General features: G+C 32.3%; 1 protein-coding gene across 1 annotated transcript; it reads left to right on the forward strand.

Moving 5' to 3' along the window:
* The first annotated feature begins 8,290 nt into the window (after nucleotides 1-8,290).
* On the forward strand, nucleotides 8,291-15,906 carry Cylc2 (cylicin 2). Its single transcript, XM_046448220.1, has 4 exons — nucleotides 8,291-8,307; nucleotides 12,472-12,512; nucleotides 13,737-13,862; nucleotides 14,969-15,906. Exons 1-4 carry the CDS (start codon nucleotides 8,291-8,293, stop codon nucleotides 15,904-15,906), a joined length of 1,122 nt encoding a protein of 373 aa, XP_046304176.1.
* Nucleotides 15,907-22,083: the final 6,177 nt, after the last annotated feature.

The following is a 22,083-nucleotide window of genomic DNA, read 5'->3' on the forward strand; positions in this document are numbered from 1 at the left end:
GCTATATGACTCAATCCAGTTTTAATCTCTTCATGGGGGTGGGCTCCACCTGTTAAAGGGTCCACCCTCTCAGCACTGGCACCTAGGACCAATCTTCTAGCACAAGAACCTTTGGAATACACATCGTATCTGACCATAGCAGATGCAGACCAATCCGTTCCTTATATACTTTTCATCACTTGAAAATCAAGTTAAGCTTTATCTTTATATAAAATCTACTCTCTGACTCCTGTGGGCATAGTTGATTCTCTGTAATCACATATTCCATTCAAACTTGCTTTTACAAATAGTAAAATTATGTACTACTTGTACAGTGGCTAAGATGGACGACTGTGTATTCAAAGTGCCTAGTGAGAACTCCTTGATCTGTAATTTAATCAAAGATTGCCCTTCAGAAATGAAGATAATAGAGTTAGGAAGAAGGTGACTTCATGTTCTTAATTAGTAGAGAAAATAAAAATCTTTGATGTTATTTTTGTTTTTATTGCTCTATTTTTCTCAAGCTGGATTAAAATAAGTTGATTTCATGTTCTCCATATTAATATTTTCAAAAAAAATTTTGCAACATGATTATAATGTGAGCATATCACAAATAGTACAATAGAAAAAAAATTAAAAGTTTGTTATATGACTGAATAAATGGACTGGACATTGTAATCCTCTAACAAATGATTTGGCCTAGAGTGGTTTTTACAAAATCTCATATTCAGAAATACAATGTTTTGACATTAATAGTAGAAAAAACACTTGAATTTGACAGATATTTGCACTTAGAGAATAATACTCAAACAAATAAAACAGATGTGTATTAATAACAGATTTGAAAGGCGCATTTGGAAAACATTTTCAGGCACTGGCAAAATCAGTTCCCCTCAAGGCAGTGCTTTGTTCTCTCTATCCTTGCTATTTAGAGCAGCTTTCCTGGACATGGCTAAGCAGAATCTGAAAGGTTCCATGTTCTTCTACATTTTCTGAAAGTTTCTATTGTGAGCAGTTTAATTATTATTAAACTGCATGAGAGGTAGAAGATATTGAAGCTAAATCAATTTTGAGCTAAGCACCAGGGAAAGAAAACAACCTTCAAGTACAAAGTGTAGATGATCATCTGAACTAAATCATGTGATAAATTATGTAACTTACAAATACATGCCATCAACCATAAACTGCTTATCCAATATCCCTACAATCTTTAGATTGTAACATAAATACAGTGTATCAAATATATTTAGGATAAACTAAAATTTTTATCTGTGTTTTATTTTCCTAGATTACTCCTTAAGAAATAGCATTCCACAGTGATGAGTGAATTTTGGATGTAGATACTATTCTGATGCAGAATAAGGAAGCCTTAATATTAGTCTTCTAAAAATCAAAATATGTGACTCATCATCGTTGATTTCTGTTTACTGTTGGGGCTTGGGTAAGAGTTCCTCAAAGGTCCTTGTGTTAAATATGTGGTCCTCAGGGTGGAACTCTTAGGAGGTAAGGCCTCAAAGGAAGTCCTGGGACATTGGGAGTATATTTAAAGGTGATTGTGGGATTCCAAGTCTCTTTCTTTCTTTTGTTTCCCTGCTCATGCCATGAGCAGTTTGCTCTGAACATGCTCCCCTATTGGCATTCAGCACCCCAATCAGTAGTCCAAAGCAATGATTCCATGAGACCTTGGACTGGAACCTTCACAGTCATGAACCAAAATAAACCTTTTTTTGCTTTATAAGTTAACTATCTCTAGTATTTAGCTATAGTAAAATGAAGGCGACTAACACATTTACATATAGTGAAAATGACACCCCTATTGCAACAATCTCTTACACAAAGGTTAAATGGTTATTTAAAGATGTACAAAATTATACTAATATGATTAAAGCAATAGATTTTAAGTGTGGTTATTTCACCAGAAGCATCTGTTTCATTTGGGAACTTATTAGAAATGCAAATTCTCAAGCCCTATCCAAGACTCATTCAATCAGAAGTGCTGGAATTCGTTTCCATCAATCAACACTTAACAAGTCCTTCAGAAGATTCTAATACATATTTAAAAATGATTCCCAAATAAAAATGTGCTATTAATGCAAAAATACCATAGCTAGCCCTGGATAGAGCAATGCTTAGTAGAACCATGGAAACAGGAATGTCTCAGTTACCCTAGACCCATAAATCTGTTGACTCCAAGAAAGATTCAGGCAAGTGATTGATTCCAACCTAGGAGAGCTGCCACAGGAACTGTGATCAGCACAGCCATGGAGTAGATCCATCTGAAACTTTGGGGGCCTAATCCTCACCCCAGTGTGTCTGGAAGGCAAGACTTCCAGTCAAAGAAGATGACTTTGAAACCTCAAGATTTAATGTTTGCACTGTTGTGTTTGGACTTGGTTAGGGTCTGTTATCACCCTCTTATTCCCACTTTTTTTTCCATTTTGGAATGGAAATATCTATTCTCTGTCCATCACACCACTGTATTTTGCAAGAAAATAACTTGTTTGATACATTTTCAAAGCTGGAAGAGAATTTTTTTATGATGAATCATAATAGGGGTTTCACTCATATCTTATTTAAATGATTTTTTAAAATTGTTTTCTTGTGGAGATCAAACCCAGGACCTCATGCATGCTAAGCAAGCACTCTACCACTGAGCCACATCCCCAGCCCTAGATGGTATTTCGATGAAACTTTGTATTTATACTTTAAAGGTAATGCTGGAACGAGTTAAGTCTTTTGTGGACAGTAGGAATGGGGTGAACGTATATTGTATTTGAGAAGTAAAAGAATTTTAGCAGGAATTAGATCGAATGCTATGATTTAAATATGTTTTTCCTCCAAAATTCATGTTAAAACTTAATTCACACTGTAGTGGAAATAAGAGTTTGGGGCTTTGGGAAACATCATAATACTCTTCTTTATGAATGGGTTTAGAGAGATCTTATATCTTTTTTGCTGTCTACTTCTTCCATGAGATTGTATAGCGTCTTCACCCTCTGGAAAATGCAATGATAGGTCACAAATCTGGAAGCAGAAAAGTAGAACTCATAAGACACAAAACCAGCTGGTTCCTTAGTCTTGGACTTCCCAGATTTCAGAACTGTCAGATATGAATTTTTATTATTAATAAATGACTAAATCTATGATATTTTGACATAGTAGCACCAAAAGATTAAGACCAGGTGAAAGATATATACACTGAGAGTATGAAACAAATATGGTATAAATTAATGGAAAATAGCCTATTCAAGAATTTTATAAATTAATATTATAAAAGTGTCCAATATAAGCTAAAGTGAGCTACAATTTAATGAAGTCACAATCAAAATTGCCGTGACATTTTCAAAAAATAGAAAAAAAAATAAAGTTACTACAAAACTACAAAATATCCCAAATATATAAAGCAATCTTGAGAAAGATGAACAAAACTGGAGGCATCCCACTTCTGAGTTTGAATAATATTACTAAGTTATACTAATCATAATGATATTGTTATGGTTTGGATATTACTTATGCCCTCAAAAGTCTTGTGTAACATAACACAGGAAAGTTTGGAGGTGAAATGGTTGGGTTATGAGAAGTTTAACCTAAACAGTGCATTAATCTGCTGATAGGGATTAACGAGGTGGTAACATAGGTAGGTAGGATGTGGCTGGAAGTGGTTCATTGCAGTTGTAGCCTTTGAGGTTTATATTTTGTTTCTGGGGAAAGAAGAATTCCCTCTCTGTTTCCTGGTGCCATGTTCTGAAGCACTTTCCTCTGCCACGCTCTCCCACCATGGTGCTTCACCTCGGCCCCAAAGAATGGAGTCAGCTATATATGGACTAAAGATCTCTGAAACTGTTAGCCCCCAAATAAATTTTTCCACCTCTAATTGCTCTTGTCAAGTTTTTGGTCACAGCAGTTAAAAAATTGACTAAAATAAGTTATTCTACTAGCATAAAAAGACACACAGAAGAGATAAGAGAGTCCCAAAATAAAACAAGCATATATAATGAATTAATTTTCAGCAAAAGGAACAAGAACACTCATTGGAAAGAAGGAATTCTCTTCAATAAAAGGTGTAGGGAAAACTGGATATTCACATGCTAACTAATACAATTTTAACCTTATGTTATACTACATACAATACTCAATTTATAAGGACTTAAATATAAAAACTGAAATTGTAAAACACCTAAAAAAAGCATGAGACAAAATCTGCTTGACTTTGGTATTAGCAATGTTTTTTTTTTTTTATTTGATCCCTAAAACACAGGTAACAAAAATAAAAATCAAGAGTGACTTCATCAAACTAAAATGTTTCTGTACAACAAAGGATAAAACCCACTAAATCACAAGGAAACCTAGAGAACAGGGATATTTGCAAGTCATATATTTGGTAATAGGTTAATATCCAAAATATATACGGAATTTAAATAACCCAGTAGAAAAATAAATGAGATATATAAAATTGGGATAAGGATCAGACTAGAAATTTTTCCAAAGAGGGCAAGTAAGTGGCCAACATATATATAAACAGGTACTCAACATTAGTTATCATCAGAGAAATGCAAATCAAAAGCACAAAGGGATACTACATCACATCTGTTAAGGTTGCTATTATCAAAAAGCCAAAAGATAACAGATGTTAAATAGGATGTGGGAAAAAATGGAACCCTATACACTGTGGGATGAAGGGAAATTGGTACAGCTATTTCAGAAAACATTATAGATATTCTTCAAAAAACTAAAAATACAGTTACTATATGATTTATCAATCCCACTTCTGGGTATATAGACTAAAGATTAAAAAAACTCAGTTTCTCAAAGAGATATTTGCACAACATATTTATTGCAACATTAGTAATCAAGCTATATTATCATAGTAATCAAGCTATTAAGTAACCTAAGTATTCATAGAGAGATGAATGCACAAAGAAAACACACACACACACACACACACACACAATGAATAACTGTTCAGCTTAAAAGAAAATCCTGTCTTTTGTTACAATAAGGTTAGATTTACAACCTAACCAATACAGAAAAACAAATATTTCATGATTTCATTTACGTGGAATATAAAAAAGTAAAACTCATAGAAATGGAGAAGTAGGGCTACCAAGGTTGGGAGGTTCTGGGGTTCTGGGAAAGAGGAGGATATTTGCCAAAGGGTAAAAATTACAGTTAAAATATTTTTAAGTTGTAGGCACCTAACATGCAACATGGTAAATATGATTAATAATAATGCATTATATACTTGAAATATGAGAATAAATCTCAAATATTCTCATCACACACAATGTAACTATATGAGATGATAGATATATTAATTATGCTGATTGTGGTAATCATTTCACAATTTATGCATGTTCCAAAATGTCACATTTTAGACTACATATATGCATAATTATTTTTTGTCTATTATTCTTCAATAAAGCTGAATAAATGCTTGATTACTGAAAGTATAAGCACAGTATATGTACACATATAATGCATACAATACCACAAAGAATAATATATCTATGCATATATATGTATAGCATATGAATGATGAAAGAAATAAAAATATATACAACTACATAGATTAATATCAAGCAATGTTTGCTGACAGAAGCCTAAGTAGTGTTATCATAAAGAATAGTGATCACGTGTGGGGAGGACAAAAGGGATAACAAAATGGTTAGACTAAAGGGGCTCTGAGTCACTAGCAATTATTTATAACTCAGACTGTTGTTCAAAAGTGTTTCTTTTTAATTTTATGATATGCATTTTGCTGGTCACTTACAATTTTTCTGCTATTTTAAAATAATAAAAATAAAATTTTATGTATTTGTGGAGTTCCATCATTAATTTTAAAACAATAATGATACAAAGTATTCCACTATGTTAAAAAAAAATCTTAGAATGCATTTCGAAGTGTATGTCCTCATTTAAATACCCCTAGTACATGCCTTTATCTGTTATTCAGCACAAAGAAAAATATTTTGCTGATACATGAATGGAAAGCTAATAGAGTAATATATACATAATATATATATTACTCTCTCTCTATATATATATATAGATATAGATCTCTCTCTATATATATATATATAATAGAATATAAAAAATAGAGAAATTATATATATATATATATATATATATATATATATATATATATATAGAGAGAGAGAGAGAGAGAGAGAGAGAGATACATATATGAACCATTAAGTCATTGAAACTAACACAAGCCTGAAGAATATAATTCTGCTTTACATATGTATTTTTCATGAGAGGAAATTATAAGCCATGTGTTTTAGTTGGTCACATCTCAAGGTCTCAAGCAACATCTCTTGTGAATATCAAGGATCACCTCAATAACATTTTTATTGCATAACTCTAAGAATTGCATGCATTAATGTGCTTAAGTTATTTCATGAAATATAAAAAAAGTTAAAACATTTTAAATAAAATATTTATGTTTGAGGATGTGGTTACTAGGCTCTGGGCCCTTTAAAACAAACACCAAAATTGCTTATGTGTGATAATAGTGTTGAAACTGGATAGATATTGGTAAAATCTTGGGACATAAAAATAATATCTATGATTCTGATGCATTTATTTTATTCCTCACATACTAAATGAAGTCTTTAATCCAATTTTGACTTTGTGGTAGATTAATTTCTAAGAATAACTCCCAATGCTCCTTCCTCATGAGAATGGGTAGAACTGTGAATATGAAGAGATGGCATTCCCATGGCATGATATGTTAGGAGGCCTGATTGCCCTTAAAATAGATAAATTATCGAGGTGTGCCTGATTTATTCATTGGAGTCCTTCAGGAGACAAAGGTTTTCCTCAGCTGAGAGCATAACTGAGGAGAAATAAAACCAACAGATACTTGAATTATAAGGGTTGGATTACAAGGATTCTATGAAATGTTACTTTTTTGAAGATGTTGGGGGGTCTTGTGAAAAGGAGCATGGGCAGCTTCGGAAACATAAAAACAAGCAGCCCATAGCTAGTATCAAGGAAGAAAGCAGTTACAAATAAAAGCTCAAGAACAGAATTCTGCCAAACAGAATGTGCTTAGGAAGTCATTCTTCCTCAGTGCCTTTATATAAGAACCCAGTCCTGCTGATTATTTGATATTAGCCATGTGAGACCGTGATCAGAGGACCCTGAGCTTCTGCCCTGCAGAATTATGAGACAATAAATGGATGTGGTTTTATGTGACTAAGTTTGTGGTAATTTGTTATGTAGCAATAGAAGACTACCATGTGCATTATAAAATGATCATTGATTCTCTAATATCTTAATAAAACATACACATTCAGTTAATAATGAAAACAAGAGATTAATTTGAGAGGTTCATGGTGAATTGGCGAGCATTGCTGGATATCCTTTCATGTTCTGGACCTTACTACATGCTGATAAAAGAAATGCATTAGGTGTAAATATCTTCATAAGCCAGGTATAAACCATAAAATTCTAAACAAAATAGTTCAGAGTTAGAAATTATACTTGGTTATTAAATGACCACTTTTCAGGAGAGTGTCTGCACTAACACTGCTAAATCAACGCAGATGAAACAATCAAATTGTAAATATAAGAATTATGGTATCACTAAAAAAAACCAATAAAACATTTAAAAAAATAAGAAAAGGAATTATGTATGGCCCTCACACCAATGCTTGTAGAACTTAATATGGTATGATACATGAGAAACTTTCATTGAATCAAGCCACTTATTTTTATAGTGTATGCTTAATGGTAACTGAAGTTTAACTAAGAAAACTCTCCATTAAGGTGGGTGAAGATTGTTGAAATACTCTCCAAAGAGATAAAAAGAGTAACACACTCAAATACCACTGTATATTATACTTTTATTTTGGTATATATACTATTTCGTATCTATCACTATGTTTGCAATTTTAATAAATAGTTTGCCTTGTTGAAAACATTGTATCTATGAATAAGTTATTTGGTTAAGAAGGATAAAGGAAACTTGAAGTTATACAAATGATTTGATGAAAGATACATGAATCTTAAGAGAAATGAGAGATTTCAACTTGTCTCTTTAATACACTAAATTAAAACTACATGAAAAATCAAAGTAAGTATTTTAAGATGTAAAAGCATTGATTTTTAAATTTAGTTAAAAATAATGAGTAAAAGTAAACATTAATGTTATAAATCCAGAAAGCATAAAACAAGAGTAGAAATTGCTTCTCTTGCTCTTTCCCCTTTAACTCCCAGGGCTCTTGGACTCTTTATGATGTCACCTCTGAACATCACCAACCTGAATGTACAATATTTAAATCCTGGCAAGTCATAGGTGGGAAAAATGTCTGTTCCAAGATTGTAAGTCCTTTTGTTGAATTTTCTAATAATTGAAATTTTCTAGCTAGGTTAACACTTATTCTCTGTGGTATTAAGTAATGTTTCCTATATTATTATTTATTATGTTCATAAATAATAGAGATTGTGTTTAAGCAGAGACATACATTCTCAAGCAACATAATAGTCTATTTTGATGCAAGGTTTAGATAGTTCATTTCAGCAAAATAGATATCTTGAGATAAGTCTATTTTTACTGGAGGTCTTACTTGATTTCTTGTTATATTGTATTTTGAGGAATATTGAAAAAATAATTCATTGTTCTTAGGGGAATTATGACTCTAAGGAGGAAATTGGAAATTTGCGGAATAAGCATCATATATGTCACAGTGACAGAAAAGGGCTACTGAGCTTTAGAATGTTAAACCTTTAATTAAGTGGAGCCACCATGCAAAAGTGGACCATGCCTGCTCACAATCATTATTTTTAAAATGAAATCTTTTGTGAAGGTTTGAATGTAATTGTCATGATTACTGTCAAGACCTAGGGATTTGATGACAATTCTAAAATAAACTATGTTTTGGCATTTTACATGCCAGAATAATGTTATATTTTAATGACTTAAAAACATTTAAGTTCCACATAATATCAATTGTATTAATTTTATCATGAGCACTGGATGACTTTCAGAGGACTTCACCATGATTAAAACTCTACTTTTGGTTTTATGGCAATTTCTTTATGGTGTATTGTAGTAAAATCCTAAAACTGTGCTATAGAAAATGTGATAAAGTTCATAATCAGATGCTCTGATAAAGTACAATAAATCAGACACAAAATTTTTTAGCAATTCCTCAACATATTTCTTTGGATTCATGTGAGAACTCCCAATTCATTTAACACAGAGAATTTGCGATGCACACACAAAGATTTCTTTTCTATTTTGTCCTTTAATTCTAGGAACGGCCGAGCTTTAGTTCTGTAATAAATATTTCTGTGCCCATAACTACAAATTTTTGCAGATAAAGAAAATTTTCCTCTTTGAGTTCATTTTCCTCCTCATCACTTATATTCTTCTTACCAACCTTGGGTCTATCCAAACCTCAGCTCTTCCACTTGATAGTTCTATCTTTTCTTGCCTTGGCCAATGACAAGTCAACTCAGTTCTTCCATTTATAATGTTGAATAAGACTATGTTTTATCTAGGAAGTGAGAGTTTCACAAAGATTTAGTCTCATATCCACTGTATATTTTATATTTTCCCTTCCTTGAGTTGCATTAATAAAAGCTTCTCTTACTGTCCTAGTCTGAAGATTGTCCTTGATCTAGAAAAGGGTTTATCGGTCTTGGCACTAGTGACATTTTATGCCAGATAATTCTTTTGGAGTGTGGGACTGGGAGAGGGAGGGTGGCAGTTTCTTGTGCATTATAAGATGTTTAGCAGCATCCAGGGTCTCTACCCACTAGATGCCAGTATCATATTTCCCCAGCACACACAATTATGATAGACAAAATATCTTCAGATATTGCAACATGTCCCCTGGGTAAGGAGTTCAAAATAAATCCATTCTGAAAAACCATTCCAGAAAATGCTAGAGAAAGAAAATCTTACCACCCAAAGAGCCATTCTTCAGCAAGACAATAACTGTGAGGCATTGATATTGTGACCTCTCAAGCAAACACAAGAAGATTGAGAGATCACAGTGAGTCCCTAGAACACATTCTGCAACAATTTTATGACCCTATTTCCCCTGCTGGCAGGATATCTGGAGACATTCTTACAAACAGGTAGTCTATGGACAATTCACATTGTTGAAGCCTTTGAGCTTTTAATTTATTATGTACTTTTAAAATACATACAGGCAGAGTTATAGTAAAAGGCAAGAATAAAGGCAGGTGTATTTTGTGTTTAAATTAAAATTATTTTAGACTTAAAGAAAACAATAAGAAAAGTTAGTTTAAGTATATCCCTTAAAACATTTTTCTGGTAGTAATATAGAAATATATTTTTCTCTTAAAAAATAAACTTGTCTTGTCTCCTACATTGGGACCTCAACTTTTATTTTGAAAAAAAATAAATTTAAATTCCTTTTCTAAGTCAGAAACACATTATCTTTTCTGTGAAAAATATCTTTATGTCAAAAACTCACAAATATTGAGAATAATTTTAATTGATTAGATATATAGGCCTGAAGTAAAGGCAGATTTGTGACTTCTATATTCCATTTTATCTTAGCTAATGTGAGGAATTAATTGCTGAGTTTCCTTATGAATAGCTGGAAACGTTAAAAATTATTTCACCAAAATGTTCAATAGTTTTTCTTCATAGGATAAGTCATTAGAATTTTCTTGGTTTCATGAACTTAAAATCAATTTAAAATGATCAAAATATATTTACATTCACAAAAATGTTTCAAAATAATAAAATAGTAGAAGACATACTAATAGTTTATTATTTTTAGTAGACAATTTTATAAGAAATGTCAAAAATTGAATCCAAATGAATCTAATTTTAAAGAATGGCCCAAAGGTCGAGGAGAAGCAAGGTAAAGATCCTCCTACAAGCAGAACTACATTTAGGGGAGACAGTAGGAAAATATTTTCTCACATAAAAAATTTGATTGATTTAATTGCTTATGTTAATATAAATTTACATAATGACAGGGGCCTGGGTTATTCATTTTATTGTTATTTTGAGGTTCTATAAAATCTCCTAAGTAAAAATGCAAATGATCAAAATTTATTGAATTATAACTATACCCAAATTAACTCTAAGAAAACTATAGAAATTTTTGACCACAGCAGAAAGTGATTTTTGCCAGATTTCATTGTTTTCCAGATTCCATTGTGTTTTTTGTTTGTTCTTTATTTCTTCAGAAGTTATTTAACTTTTAAATATTTATGCATTTTCTAGGTGCTGTTATAATTGATTTCTAATTCAATTGCTTGATAATCAAAGCATATTCTCTAGAGGTTTTATAAAACTTTAATAGATCATGCTTATTTACCATTTTAAAAATCTCATGTTTACAAGTGTATTGTTTCATGAACCTGAAGCATTTTCTCTTTCAGAGCATTTGGAATGAAGCAATTCTCATTCATGGTTAAACATCAAAATTTCTTCAACGGAGTATAAAATATACATTGGCTTGATCCAAGCTTAGAGAGACAGACATAATGGCTCAAATAATTTTGGTGAATATATTCAGTTAAGAAAACACCAGCCTAGATAAGTGACAAGTAAACATATGCTAAATTTTATTCAATTAATTAATTCATACTTTTTTAGAGAAATAAAAATATACTAGGTTTTAGGCTGAAAACTTCATTACTTAATGAAGGTATTAGGATATTGTGTGGGTTTTTTGTACTAATATCTTATTTTTTATATACCATTAAAATACGTAAAACACTGTGAAAATGTGTTGTTTCTCTGTGAGTTTAAGGCTCAAACTCGCTCATGATGAGCAGTGGCTCTATAATAATACACTGTAATATTTCATAAACATATCTCACTGTTGGTTTCTATTAGAAATAAGTAAAAATTGAATTATAGAACTCTATGGGAGCAAAGATGTTTATAAGAAAAAAAAAACAAGTGAGAACTTATAAATGGAAAATAGTTTACAACAAGTCTTATTCATCAGTTTTCTAGAGAACAAAAAAAATGAAATTCCATGTTAATCCTACAGTATACATTGACATGCACATATTCTATTCACACATGCACCCACCCATACATATGCATACACATTTATCACTTAGTGAGTTGGAGTTGGTTAACTTCTGAAAATAATTTGAAGATTTGTTTTTGTTTTTGTTTAAATATAGGGGTTATAAAGTAATGTTTTGGTTCAAATTTAATTGGAAGGAAATTTGGTGCGTGAGGTAGGAAAAATAATTTGAGGATAGTTCTGCAATTTACAAAAAATATCTACTTGTATACATTATAGATGTGGCAAGTTGGTTCATCACCATGGTTTAATTCTGTTGAAGTCCAAACACAAATTTGTACATTTGTCCCTATCTACCATTCTGTAGATGAGCTTATTTTACATAATAATGGAGATCTGAGAATGCAAAAGTATTTATCAAGTTGCTGGTAGCATGTATTTATGTATAATAATGATCATTAAATGCAGTGGTTTTATAAAAATTAACTAAAATTTTTCTCTTTTATTTTAATAGCCAAAAAATAAACTATGGGACATATGATAATTATATTCCAGGTAAGGAAGAATTCAATATTTATTGTAAAACACACATTATTAATTTTAGAAATAAATGATTATTATCTTTTATTCAAAAGGGTAAAGCAAAAAATATCAGGTAATTAATAATAAACACTTATTTCCCAAGGACTCTTTCTCTTGGGCTCATTGAATCCCTTCTTAGTATATTACTGTTTAAATCCAAGTAAGATTAAGCAAATACTTTCAGCAACATAAAGGTGGACATATTTTCATGTTACAAATTATACAGTTATATAATCTTACAACTTCTCAGCCAATTTCTACTAACTTCCTGATAGGTTATATCCAGTTTATAATTGACCAAAATGTCATTTCTAGATAAGTCAAATTCATCTAATTTGAATTACTTTAATTATCAAATGCTTTCCCCTCATTTACTAAACTTAAATACACCTTCCCTTCAGTACAGTTTTCCTACTGATCCTGGTGCCATCTTTAGGAGACTTACAGGAGAAGTTTATCTTCTTTTATACGTAGTGATTATATATATATATATATATATATATATATATATATATATATATATATATATATATTTAATACAATGACAATATCTCTCACTGGCCTCAGTTTTTACTTAAATATCCCTAATCATTTATATTACAGTTTCGGGGAAACTTCATCCTCCCAGTCACCATTCAGTAGGCATTTTGTCAATTGTTTATCATTAAGCATGTCGTTAAGAGCAATGTGATTCTTGTGTGTTATAGCCTTTACTCTTGTGGCTTAAAAAATGATTAACTTAAAGGATTTAAACCTTAACACTTAAGGTTCGATTATCTGTTTATTGAATACTTTATACCAGACATTGACTAAAGACTCTGGGGGAAACAGAAATAGTTAACACATTTTCTATCAACAGAATTGTATTCTAATCCCAAAAAACATGAAGCAAAACCAAGACTACAGAGATATTAAAGTAATTAAGGATAGTAGTAATGTTTCTTTGAAGTTGTATTATAGATTGTATTAGTTTCACAATGACTATTTTATATAGTTATCTATAAAACTGGTTGAAATAGAAAAATCAATTTTAATTTCCATACTGATCACACATAATTTAAAATATTACCAAATAAATAAAGCCATAATTGGAATCATTTATTTATTCATTTACATGATATGTATTGCATCTACTTCGATTTCAGTTCTGATGGAATCTAACCATTTAAAAAGTTTGTTTTATCTTTCTTCTTTTAGTCAGTGAATTAAGCAAAAAATCATGGAATCAGCAACACTTTTCCCTGGCATTTCCCAAACCACCAAGGCCAGGAACCAAAAGGAGATCAATACCTTCCCAGCTACGTGATAATACAACTCCTGTAAGTAAGGAAAAGAACATATACTTAGTAGTAGTAAGTAATTAACTACTAGTAATAATCTTGTGAAATCATTTAGATTTATTATATGTTTTATGTATCAGAATTGAGCCACAAGATTTCTGTGATGAGGAAAACACTTTATATCTTTGCAGTTTAACATGGCTATTGAACACCTTGATATAAGGCTAGTATACTGGATTATCTTTTTTTATATTTAAATTGAAGTAAATTAAGATTATACATGACTGTTATATGCCATATCAAATAACACATCTAAAAATATTTCAGATTCTACTATTTGGAAAAGTATAAATATACATTTTTACTTAAAATTCACTGTATCACTTATTTCATATTGACTCTTTGTTTAATAGCCATACATTATATAAGATGTGTTCAAGAGACACAGGAATCTACAGACTCTAATTTATGGTTAGTATAAATATTCGGGAACTGTTAACCAGCTGAAGAAATTTACCATTAGTCATGGAATTACATTATGCCTGGATAGAGTTCTAGTCCTTCCTCACTTCCTGCAATGCCAAATATAGGATTTTGAGCATTGGGAGATAAATATTTTCTAATGTTTCTAGAGTGATTATGTGTTATAAAAATATTTAAAGAAAAGTTTCACAAAGTAAATGTACCAACTCTTATATATCTGAACTTGAAACTATTAAACACTGGAGGTCAAATTGTTTATAAGTCCATGTAGAAATGAAGGGTGAGCAAGACATTCCAAGAATGCTCATGAACAGTTTAAAAAAAAAATATATATATATATATAAAGTTTATCCTGATATTGAGGAGAATTTCTAAGATGTCATTAGTCCATGAAGGTCTCTTCCAATTTAATATAAAATCTTGAGGGAATTATGAAGATCCTAGATTGAAAGTAGACCCCAATGAAGCATAACTATCCATTAGTTTTAAAAATGATGAAATTCAAAAATCAGAATATACTATGAAGTATATAAATTATCCACTTTTTAAATCACAAAATCTGGAACTCTTTAATGTTTGGATTCAATCTATATTTAGTGGTCTGTTAATAATAAAAGCTTGCATAACTCAAAATTTGTTCATCATTATTCTAACGAATTCAGGTAGTCTATGAATCCCAATTGGAGCAAAGAAGACCGCCACTATGGATGCACCGTTCTTTAATGAGAATTTCAGAGAGGCCATCTGTTTATTTAGCTGCCAGGAGGAGGCCTCCACCCAAACCCTCTAAACCACCTAAAGAAGGTGAGGAGATGCTTTCAGGTGAGAAAACTGAATCGGAATCAGACTTCAGAGAAAAGGCAGAGTCAACGAAGAGCAAGGATGAAGAAAGAGAATCTAAATCTGGCAAAAAGAGTAAAAGGGGTTCAAAAGAGAAGGATTCCGGTTCAGAAACTGGAAGTGGAAAAGGACGGAAGAAAGGTAAGAAAGGTAAGAAAGGTGGCAAGGGCAAGGAGTCAGGTGAAGAGTCTGGGGATGAGAAAGGAAGCGGAAAGAAAGGTAAGAAGAAGGGCAAGGGGTCAGGCGAAGAGTCTGAGGAGGAAAAAGAAGGCGGAAAGAAAGACAAGAAAAGTAGAAAGGGCAAAGACAAAGACGCACAGTCAGAAGAAGCAGAGGGAGAAGAAGCGGCCCCGCCCATAGCAGAGACAGAATCTGAAGAGGAAAAGGCAGCAGAAGACGGAAAGAAAGACAAGAAAGGGGGGAAGAAGGGCAAAGACAAGGAAGGAGGAGGAGATACGGAAACGGAAGACGAAAAGGCAGGAGGCAAGAAAGACAAGAAAGGGGGGAAGAAGAAGGGCAAAGACAAAGAAGAAGGAGGAGGAGATACAGAGACTGAAGACGACAAAGGAAGCGGAAAGAAAAGCAAGAAAGACAAGAAGTCTGGCAAGAAGGGCAAAGACAAGGAAGGAGGAGGAGATACAGAAACCGAAGATGATAAAGCAAGCAGCGGCAAGAAGGAGAAAGAGTCCAAGAAAGAGGGAAAGAAGAAGGATAAAGGTAAGAAGGGAGAAGGTAAGAAAGGTAAATCCAAGAAGGGCAAGTAGGCCCTGCAAAGTCATTTCCACTGAAAGAGCAATTCAAAAATATTTGATGAAAACTTATAGTTATCTGGAATTGAATTTATGAGTGGAAAAAAAGGCTGATGGCATAATTTTTAAAAAGGCAGGCAAAGAACAACACAAGGTGGACTCAGAAAATATTCATTAAATGTAAGAGAAATTTTAAGAAAAAAAATGAAGCGAAGATTCTTTGAAGGACTTGAACGATACTTATTATGCTCCATTGGGGGATAGGAAGGATCTCTAGCAGTATTTGAAGAAGAATATTAAGGTAAGTATGTATAAGGTGAAGGTACGGAATAAGTGGATATAAAAATTTAAAAATCAATCTTCAATAACGACTTAAAAATCTACAAAGGCAGATGCTGTTATCTATAGATTAAAAAGTATATCTCAAGCTTCATACCTAGGATTAAAGAACTATAAGTATCTGAAAAGAAATGAAAAAAAAAATTAGAAAATCTACTTTGAGTAAATACAAACTGAATACAGCTTTCAAAAGAAGGATGAGAGGACAGAAGGAAGGAGCAAGAAAGAAAGAAAAAAAAGGAAAAGAAATAGGGTTAATGCCCTATGAGCCTACACCACCATCTCTGAAGTCTAATCAACTACAACCATGTTTATGGTGTTGGATATTCTACTTCCTAACCAAGATGAACATACTTGGTAAGTCAGTTTTATTTTAAGTCAAATAGAATCTAAAATAATTTAATCAATTGCAAAATTTAAATTTATGCTTACTGCTACTAGAGCAGCTCTATAATCTATTGATTAGAATTTTATAAAAATATATCAAATTTAGGCTTTCTCATTGTAAGAAATATTTGAACATGAAGAGATCACAAAGTAAATGAAGCATTTAAAACTGTTGATGAAAAGATTAAGAGAAGTAGAACTATTTATGGTGCAGGAAAAGAGACTACCTTATGATATCTATCATTTTAATGGTTAGCAAAAGTTATTTTTTTAATAGAAAATAGTGGCCACCTTTCTCCACTTAAGGAAGTATGAAAATCAAAATTGTGAAAATGCCCAAGAACAAATTTAAATGAGGTGTATGAAAGAACTTATCAAGAAAGTGCTTAATAGATAAAACTAAACAACAATTTAACAAAATATTATCTATATAGTATTATTTAGATATGAAAACAATGAACTTTATAACTACATTAACTTCTTTTGCAATCCACAAGTCTGAGCTTCTCCTGCCAAAACTACCTGCCTACAGTTACCACTCAGTTAATCACTATGGGAGGATTAATGCACCAATTAGGTGAAGACTGTCATAACCCAACCGTTTCACCGCTAAACTTTCTTGTATTGTCTCACACATAAGCTTTTGGGGGACATCTCATATCTAAATCATAATAGGTTCCTGTTCCACACGCTCTTAAGAACTAGATTAAGAACTAGCTTTCTATGAACAGTATTATTCATAGAAATAAGGTATAATTGCTTTGCCTGGATTCTGAATACTGGCTCCTGTCCTTCCTGCACCAACTGTTAAGGATGAATTACAGTTACCAGGCGACCTTGCTTTATCATCTGGAATGTCTGTAACAGAAAGAAGGAACTTCCTTGTTCTACCTCTATCACATTCTATGTTCAAACTATTAAACTTTTCTGGAATTGTTCTCTCTGAGGATTTGATGCTTCAGTTTGAATCTCCTTTTACCTCTTAAAAAAGTCTCTTAAAATAATTTTCTCCCATGAGAGTCAAAATGAAGTTTTTAGATTTAAATTTCATGTATTGTGACAGAACAGTTGAGCTTTTGCCTTTGCCATTGGCCCACGGCAGTGCACCAAAGGCACAAAGAAATTCCATGGAGTCAAATCAAGTAGGGGAGTTTATTCTGTCACCTCTTCTGTTCCTCCTATATTATTTTTCTCCATTATTTCATTCATCCTCATATTTGATATGATTTTGTATGATTCTTATGATATTGAATCCTATATTTGAACCCAGTACTGATTTCTCCATTCAGGTAAAACTCATATATATATTCAAATATTTAATTAAGGACATCTCTTGGATTGTCTTCAGGCATCTCAAAATTAATATATTCTGAAGGGAACTTTTTTTTTAGGCTTGTTGTGTCATTTATTTTTTTTTAACCTTTTGATTTTTTAAAATTAATTCATTTTAATTAGGTATGTATTTAGTTAGGTAGGTATTATGTATGACAGCAGAATGCATTTTGATTCATTGTACACAATTGCAGCACAACTTTTCATTTATCTGATTGAACACGATGTAGCATTGCACCATATGTGCAGTCATGTGTGTCCATTTCATTCCACCATCTTTCCTGCCCCCATATGCCCTCCCTTCATTTCCTTCCCTTTTGCCCAATCAAAACTCCACCATTTTTTGCATGTTCCCCCACTCCCCATTATGGATCAGCATCTACTAATCAGAGAGAACACTCAGCCTTTGGTTTTTGGGGATTTGCTTACTTCACTTAGCATGATCTTTTCCAGTGCCATCCATTTACCTGCAAATGCCATAATTTTAATATCTTTCAATGCTGAGTAATGTTTCATTGTGTATAAATACCACAGTTTCTTTATCCATTCATCTGTTGATGGGCATCTAGGTTTCTTCCACAGTTTAGCTATTGAGAATTGAGCTGCTATAAACATTGATGTGGCTGCATCAATAATAGTATGCTGATTTTAAGTCCTTTGGGTATAAACCAAGGAGTGGGATAGCTGGATCAAATGGTGGTTCCATTCCAAGTTTTCTAAAGACTCTCCATACTGCTTTTCATAGTGGTTGCATCGATTTTCAGTCCTACTAGCAATAGATGAGTGTGCCTTTTCCCCCACATCCTCGCCAACACTTATTGTTGTATATATTCTTGATAACTACCATTCTGACTGGTGTGAGATGAAATCTTAGTTTTGATTTGCATTTTTCTAATTACTAGAGATGTTGAACATTTTTTTTCATATATTTGTTGATCAATTTATATCTTTTCTAAGAAATGACTGTTTAGCTCCTTAGCTCATTCATTGACTAGGTTATTTTTTGGGGGGGTGTTAAATATTTTGAGTTCTTTATATATCCTGGAGATTCGTGCTCTATCTGACATGCATGTGGCAAAAATTTGTTCCCAAAATGTAGACTTTCTTTTCACCTGATTGTTTCATTTACTGAGAAGAAGCTTTTTAGTTTGAATCCATCTCATAAATCAAATGCATTTCTATACATCAGTGATAAATCCACTGAATGAGAAATTAGGAAAAGTACCCCATTCACAATACCCTTAAAATAAAAAAATACTTGAGAATCAATGCAACCAAAGAGGTGAAACACCTCTACAATGAAAATTATAAAACACTGAAGAAAGAAATTGAAGAAGACCTTAGAAGATAGAAAGCTCTCCAATGCTCTTGGATGGACAAAATTAATATTGTCAAAATGGCCATACTACCCTAAGTGCTATATAGATTCAATGTGATTCCAATTAAAATCTCAACATGATTCCTTATAGAAATATAAAAAGCAATCATGAATTTCCAAATGAAATTCATCTGGAAAAATAAGACACCCAGATTAGCCAAAGCAATTCTTAGCAAGAAGAATGAAGTAGGAGGCATCATAATACCAGAACTTAATCTATACTGCAAAGCTAGAGTAACAAAATGCCATGGTATTGGCACCAAAATAGACATGTAGATCAATGGTACAGAATAGAAGACACAGAGACAAACCTACATAAATACAGTTAGTCTCATACCTGACAAAGGAGTGAGCCAAAAACATATATCGGAGAAAAAAAAATAGCTTCTTCATCAAATGGTGCTGGGAAAACTGAAAATTCATATGCAGCAAAATGAAACTAAACCCCTATCTCTCACCATGCACAGCACTCAACTCCAAGTGTATTAAGGCCCTAGGAATTAGACCAGAGACCCTATGTCTAACAAAGGAAAAAGTAGGCCCAAATCTTTATCATGTCAGATTAGGCCCTAACTTAGTAATGCATCTTATTTAGTTTTACTTAGTAATATGCATTTGGGTTTCCTAAAGCATAAGAAATAAGGGAAATTATTGATACTACTCCACCAAAGCCTGTTTCTTTCCAGGTCTCTGCCAATTAAGTAAACAAGGCTGATATACAATCTGTGGCTTAGTCCAAAATTGGTGAGTTATTCCTGTCCTTTTTCTTCACCCTGACCTTTAGTATGCCCTGTCTCCAAAATGTGTGAATTTGTCTTTTTTACTACACTTCTACTGCTTGATCACAAGTACCTCAATCAGCCATTATATTTCATGTGGAAACCCTAAGCCCTCTACATGTAGGTGAAGCCACCTACCTTATCTCTCACCACCACCCCACTAGTCTCCACATACAAACTACCATATTCTTTGATCAGCTAAAGTCTTCTAATATATTGTCACATTTAGAATGTATTTTTCTTTTGATCTGGCTTAGAGAGCCATTAATAGTCTTGCAGGGGACTGTTTCTCCACTCTCATGTGGCCTCATTATTCCTTTTGTCTTTCATGTTTTTATCCCACTGATTTCTTTTTTATATTTAACCATACATAACCTTACACTATTAAATCTGCACACTTATTCTCTCTGTCTAGAATGCAATTCACCTAGAACTTCATATTGCTGACTTATTCAAATTACTCATTCTCAGAATAAATTTGACATTTTAATTTATTTATAGACTAGTTTTTAGAGAAATTTTAGGTTCACAACAAAACTGAGCAGAAAGTATAAATGATTTCCTGTAGACTTTCTGTTTCCAGGTAGGCACAGAGTGGTACATTTGCTAGAATTCATGAGCCTATATTGACATGATTGTAAACTAAAGTTCATAGTTTACATTTTGGTTCATTCTAGACATTGTACATTCTATGTGCTTGGCAGTATTTGTGATGGAATGTTTCCACCACCCCATAACAAGCACATGGAGTGGTTTCACAGTTATACATATCTTCTGAGCACCACCTAGTCTTCCTCCCCTTCCCACTAAGTTTTGGCAACCATTGATGTGTTTACTGTCTCTATTCACCTTTTCAAAAATGTCATATAATTGCTAACATATTGCAAACCCTTGACATATTGGCTTGCTTTACTTAGTAGTATGCATTTGGGTTTCCTTTATGTCATTTCATTATGCCTTGATAGCTTATTTCTACACTGACAAAAAAAAGCCATTGTCTGAATGTTTCAGACGTTTTTTTCTGTTTGTATATTTTTTTGTCATTGTTTATCTGTTACTGAAGAGCATCTTTGTCGTTTTCAAATTTTGTCAATTATGAATAAAAAACTGTAAATAACTGTGTGCATGTTTTTCTCTAGACATGTTTTCAAAATTTATTTGGTAAGTTTGAAGTAATATGCTTGTAATATTATTGAAGAATATATATGTAAACACGCACACACATATTTTAAAGAAACTGTAAATTTTCCAAATGGACTTTCCCTATCAATAAATGAGAGTTTCTGTTTTACCATATATTTCCTAGCATTTGATCCTATCAGTGTTTTGGATTTTGTTCAATCTATAAGATTGTATCTCATTGCTTTAAAATACATTTTTTTTAAAACATATGGTTTGGAACATTTTTCATGTACTTATTTGTCTTTTGCATATAGTCTTTGGCGAGATGACTGTTAATATGTTTATCCATTTTTAAATCAGGTTGTTTGATTTCCTGTTGAGAATTAAGAGTTCTTTGTGTGTTTTGTATAAGATGCTTTTGTTTTTTTAGCACATATTCCTTCCACAATTTTTTTTTCAATTTTGTGTTTTGCCTTTTGTGTTCTTTTTGTACCAGGGATTGAACTGCAGGATCCTTAACCACTGAGCAATATCCTCAGTCCTTTTTTTTTTTTTTGTATTTTATTTTAAGACCAGTCTTGCTAAGTTGCTTAGGGTCTCACAAAATTGCTGAGGCTGTCTTAGAACTCATGATCTTCCTGCCTCAGCCTCCAGAGCTGCTGAATTTACAGGCATGCACAACCACATTAGGCTTTTCCATAGCAAAATATTTTAGCATTAATTTACTGTATCTTATCAATGCTTTCTTTTTTGAATCATACCTTTTGTGTTGTACTTAGGAAATCATTGTCAAAATCAAGGTCCTCTATATTTTCCCCTGATATTTTCTAAGAGTTTTATAGTTTTGTGGCAGTG

The sequence above is a fragment of the Marmota monax genome, unplaced genomic scaffold (genome assembly GCF_021218885.2).
Source record: "Marmota monax isolate L192 unplaced genomic scaffold, Marmota_monax_Labrador192_F-V1.1 WCK01_AAM20220418_F8-fsc00518, whole genome shotgun sequence".
Taxonomy (NCBI): domain Eukaryota; kingdom Metazoa; phylum Chordata; class Mammalia; order Rodentia; family Sciuridae; genus Marmota; species Marmota monax.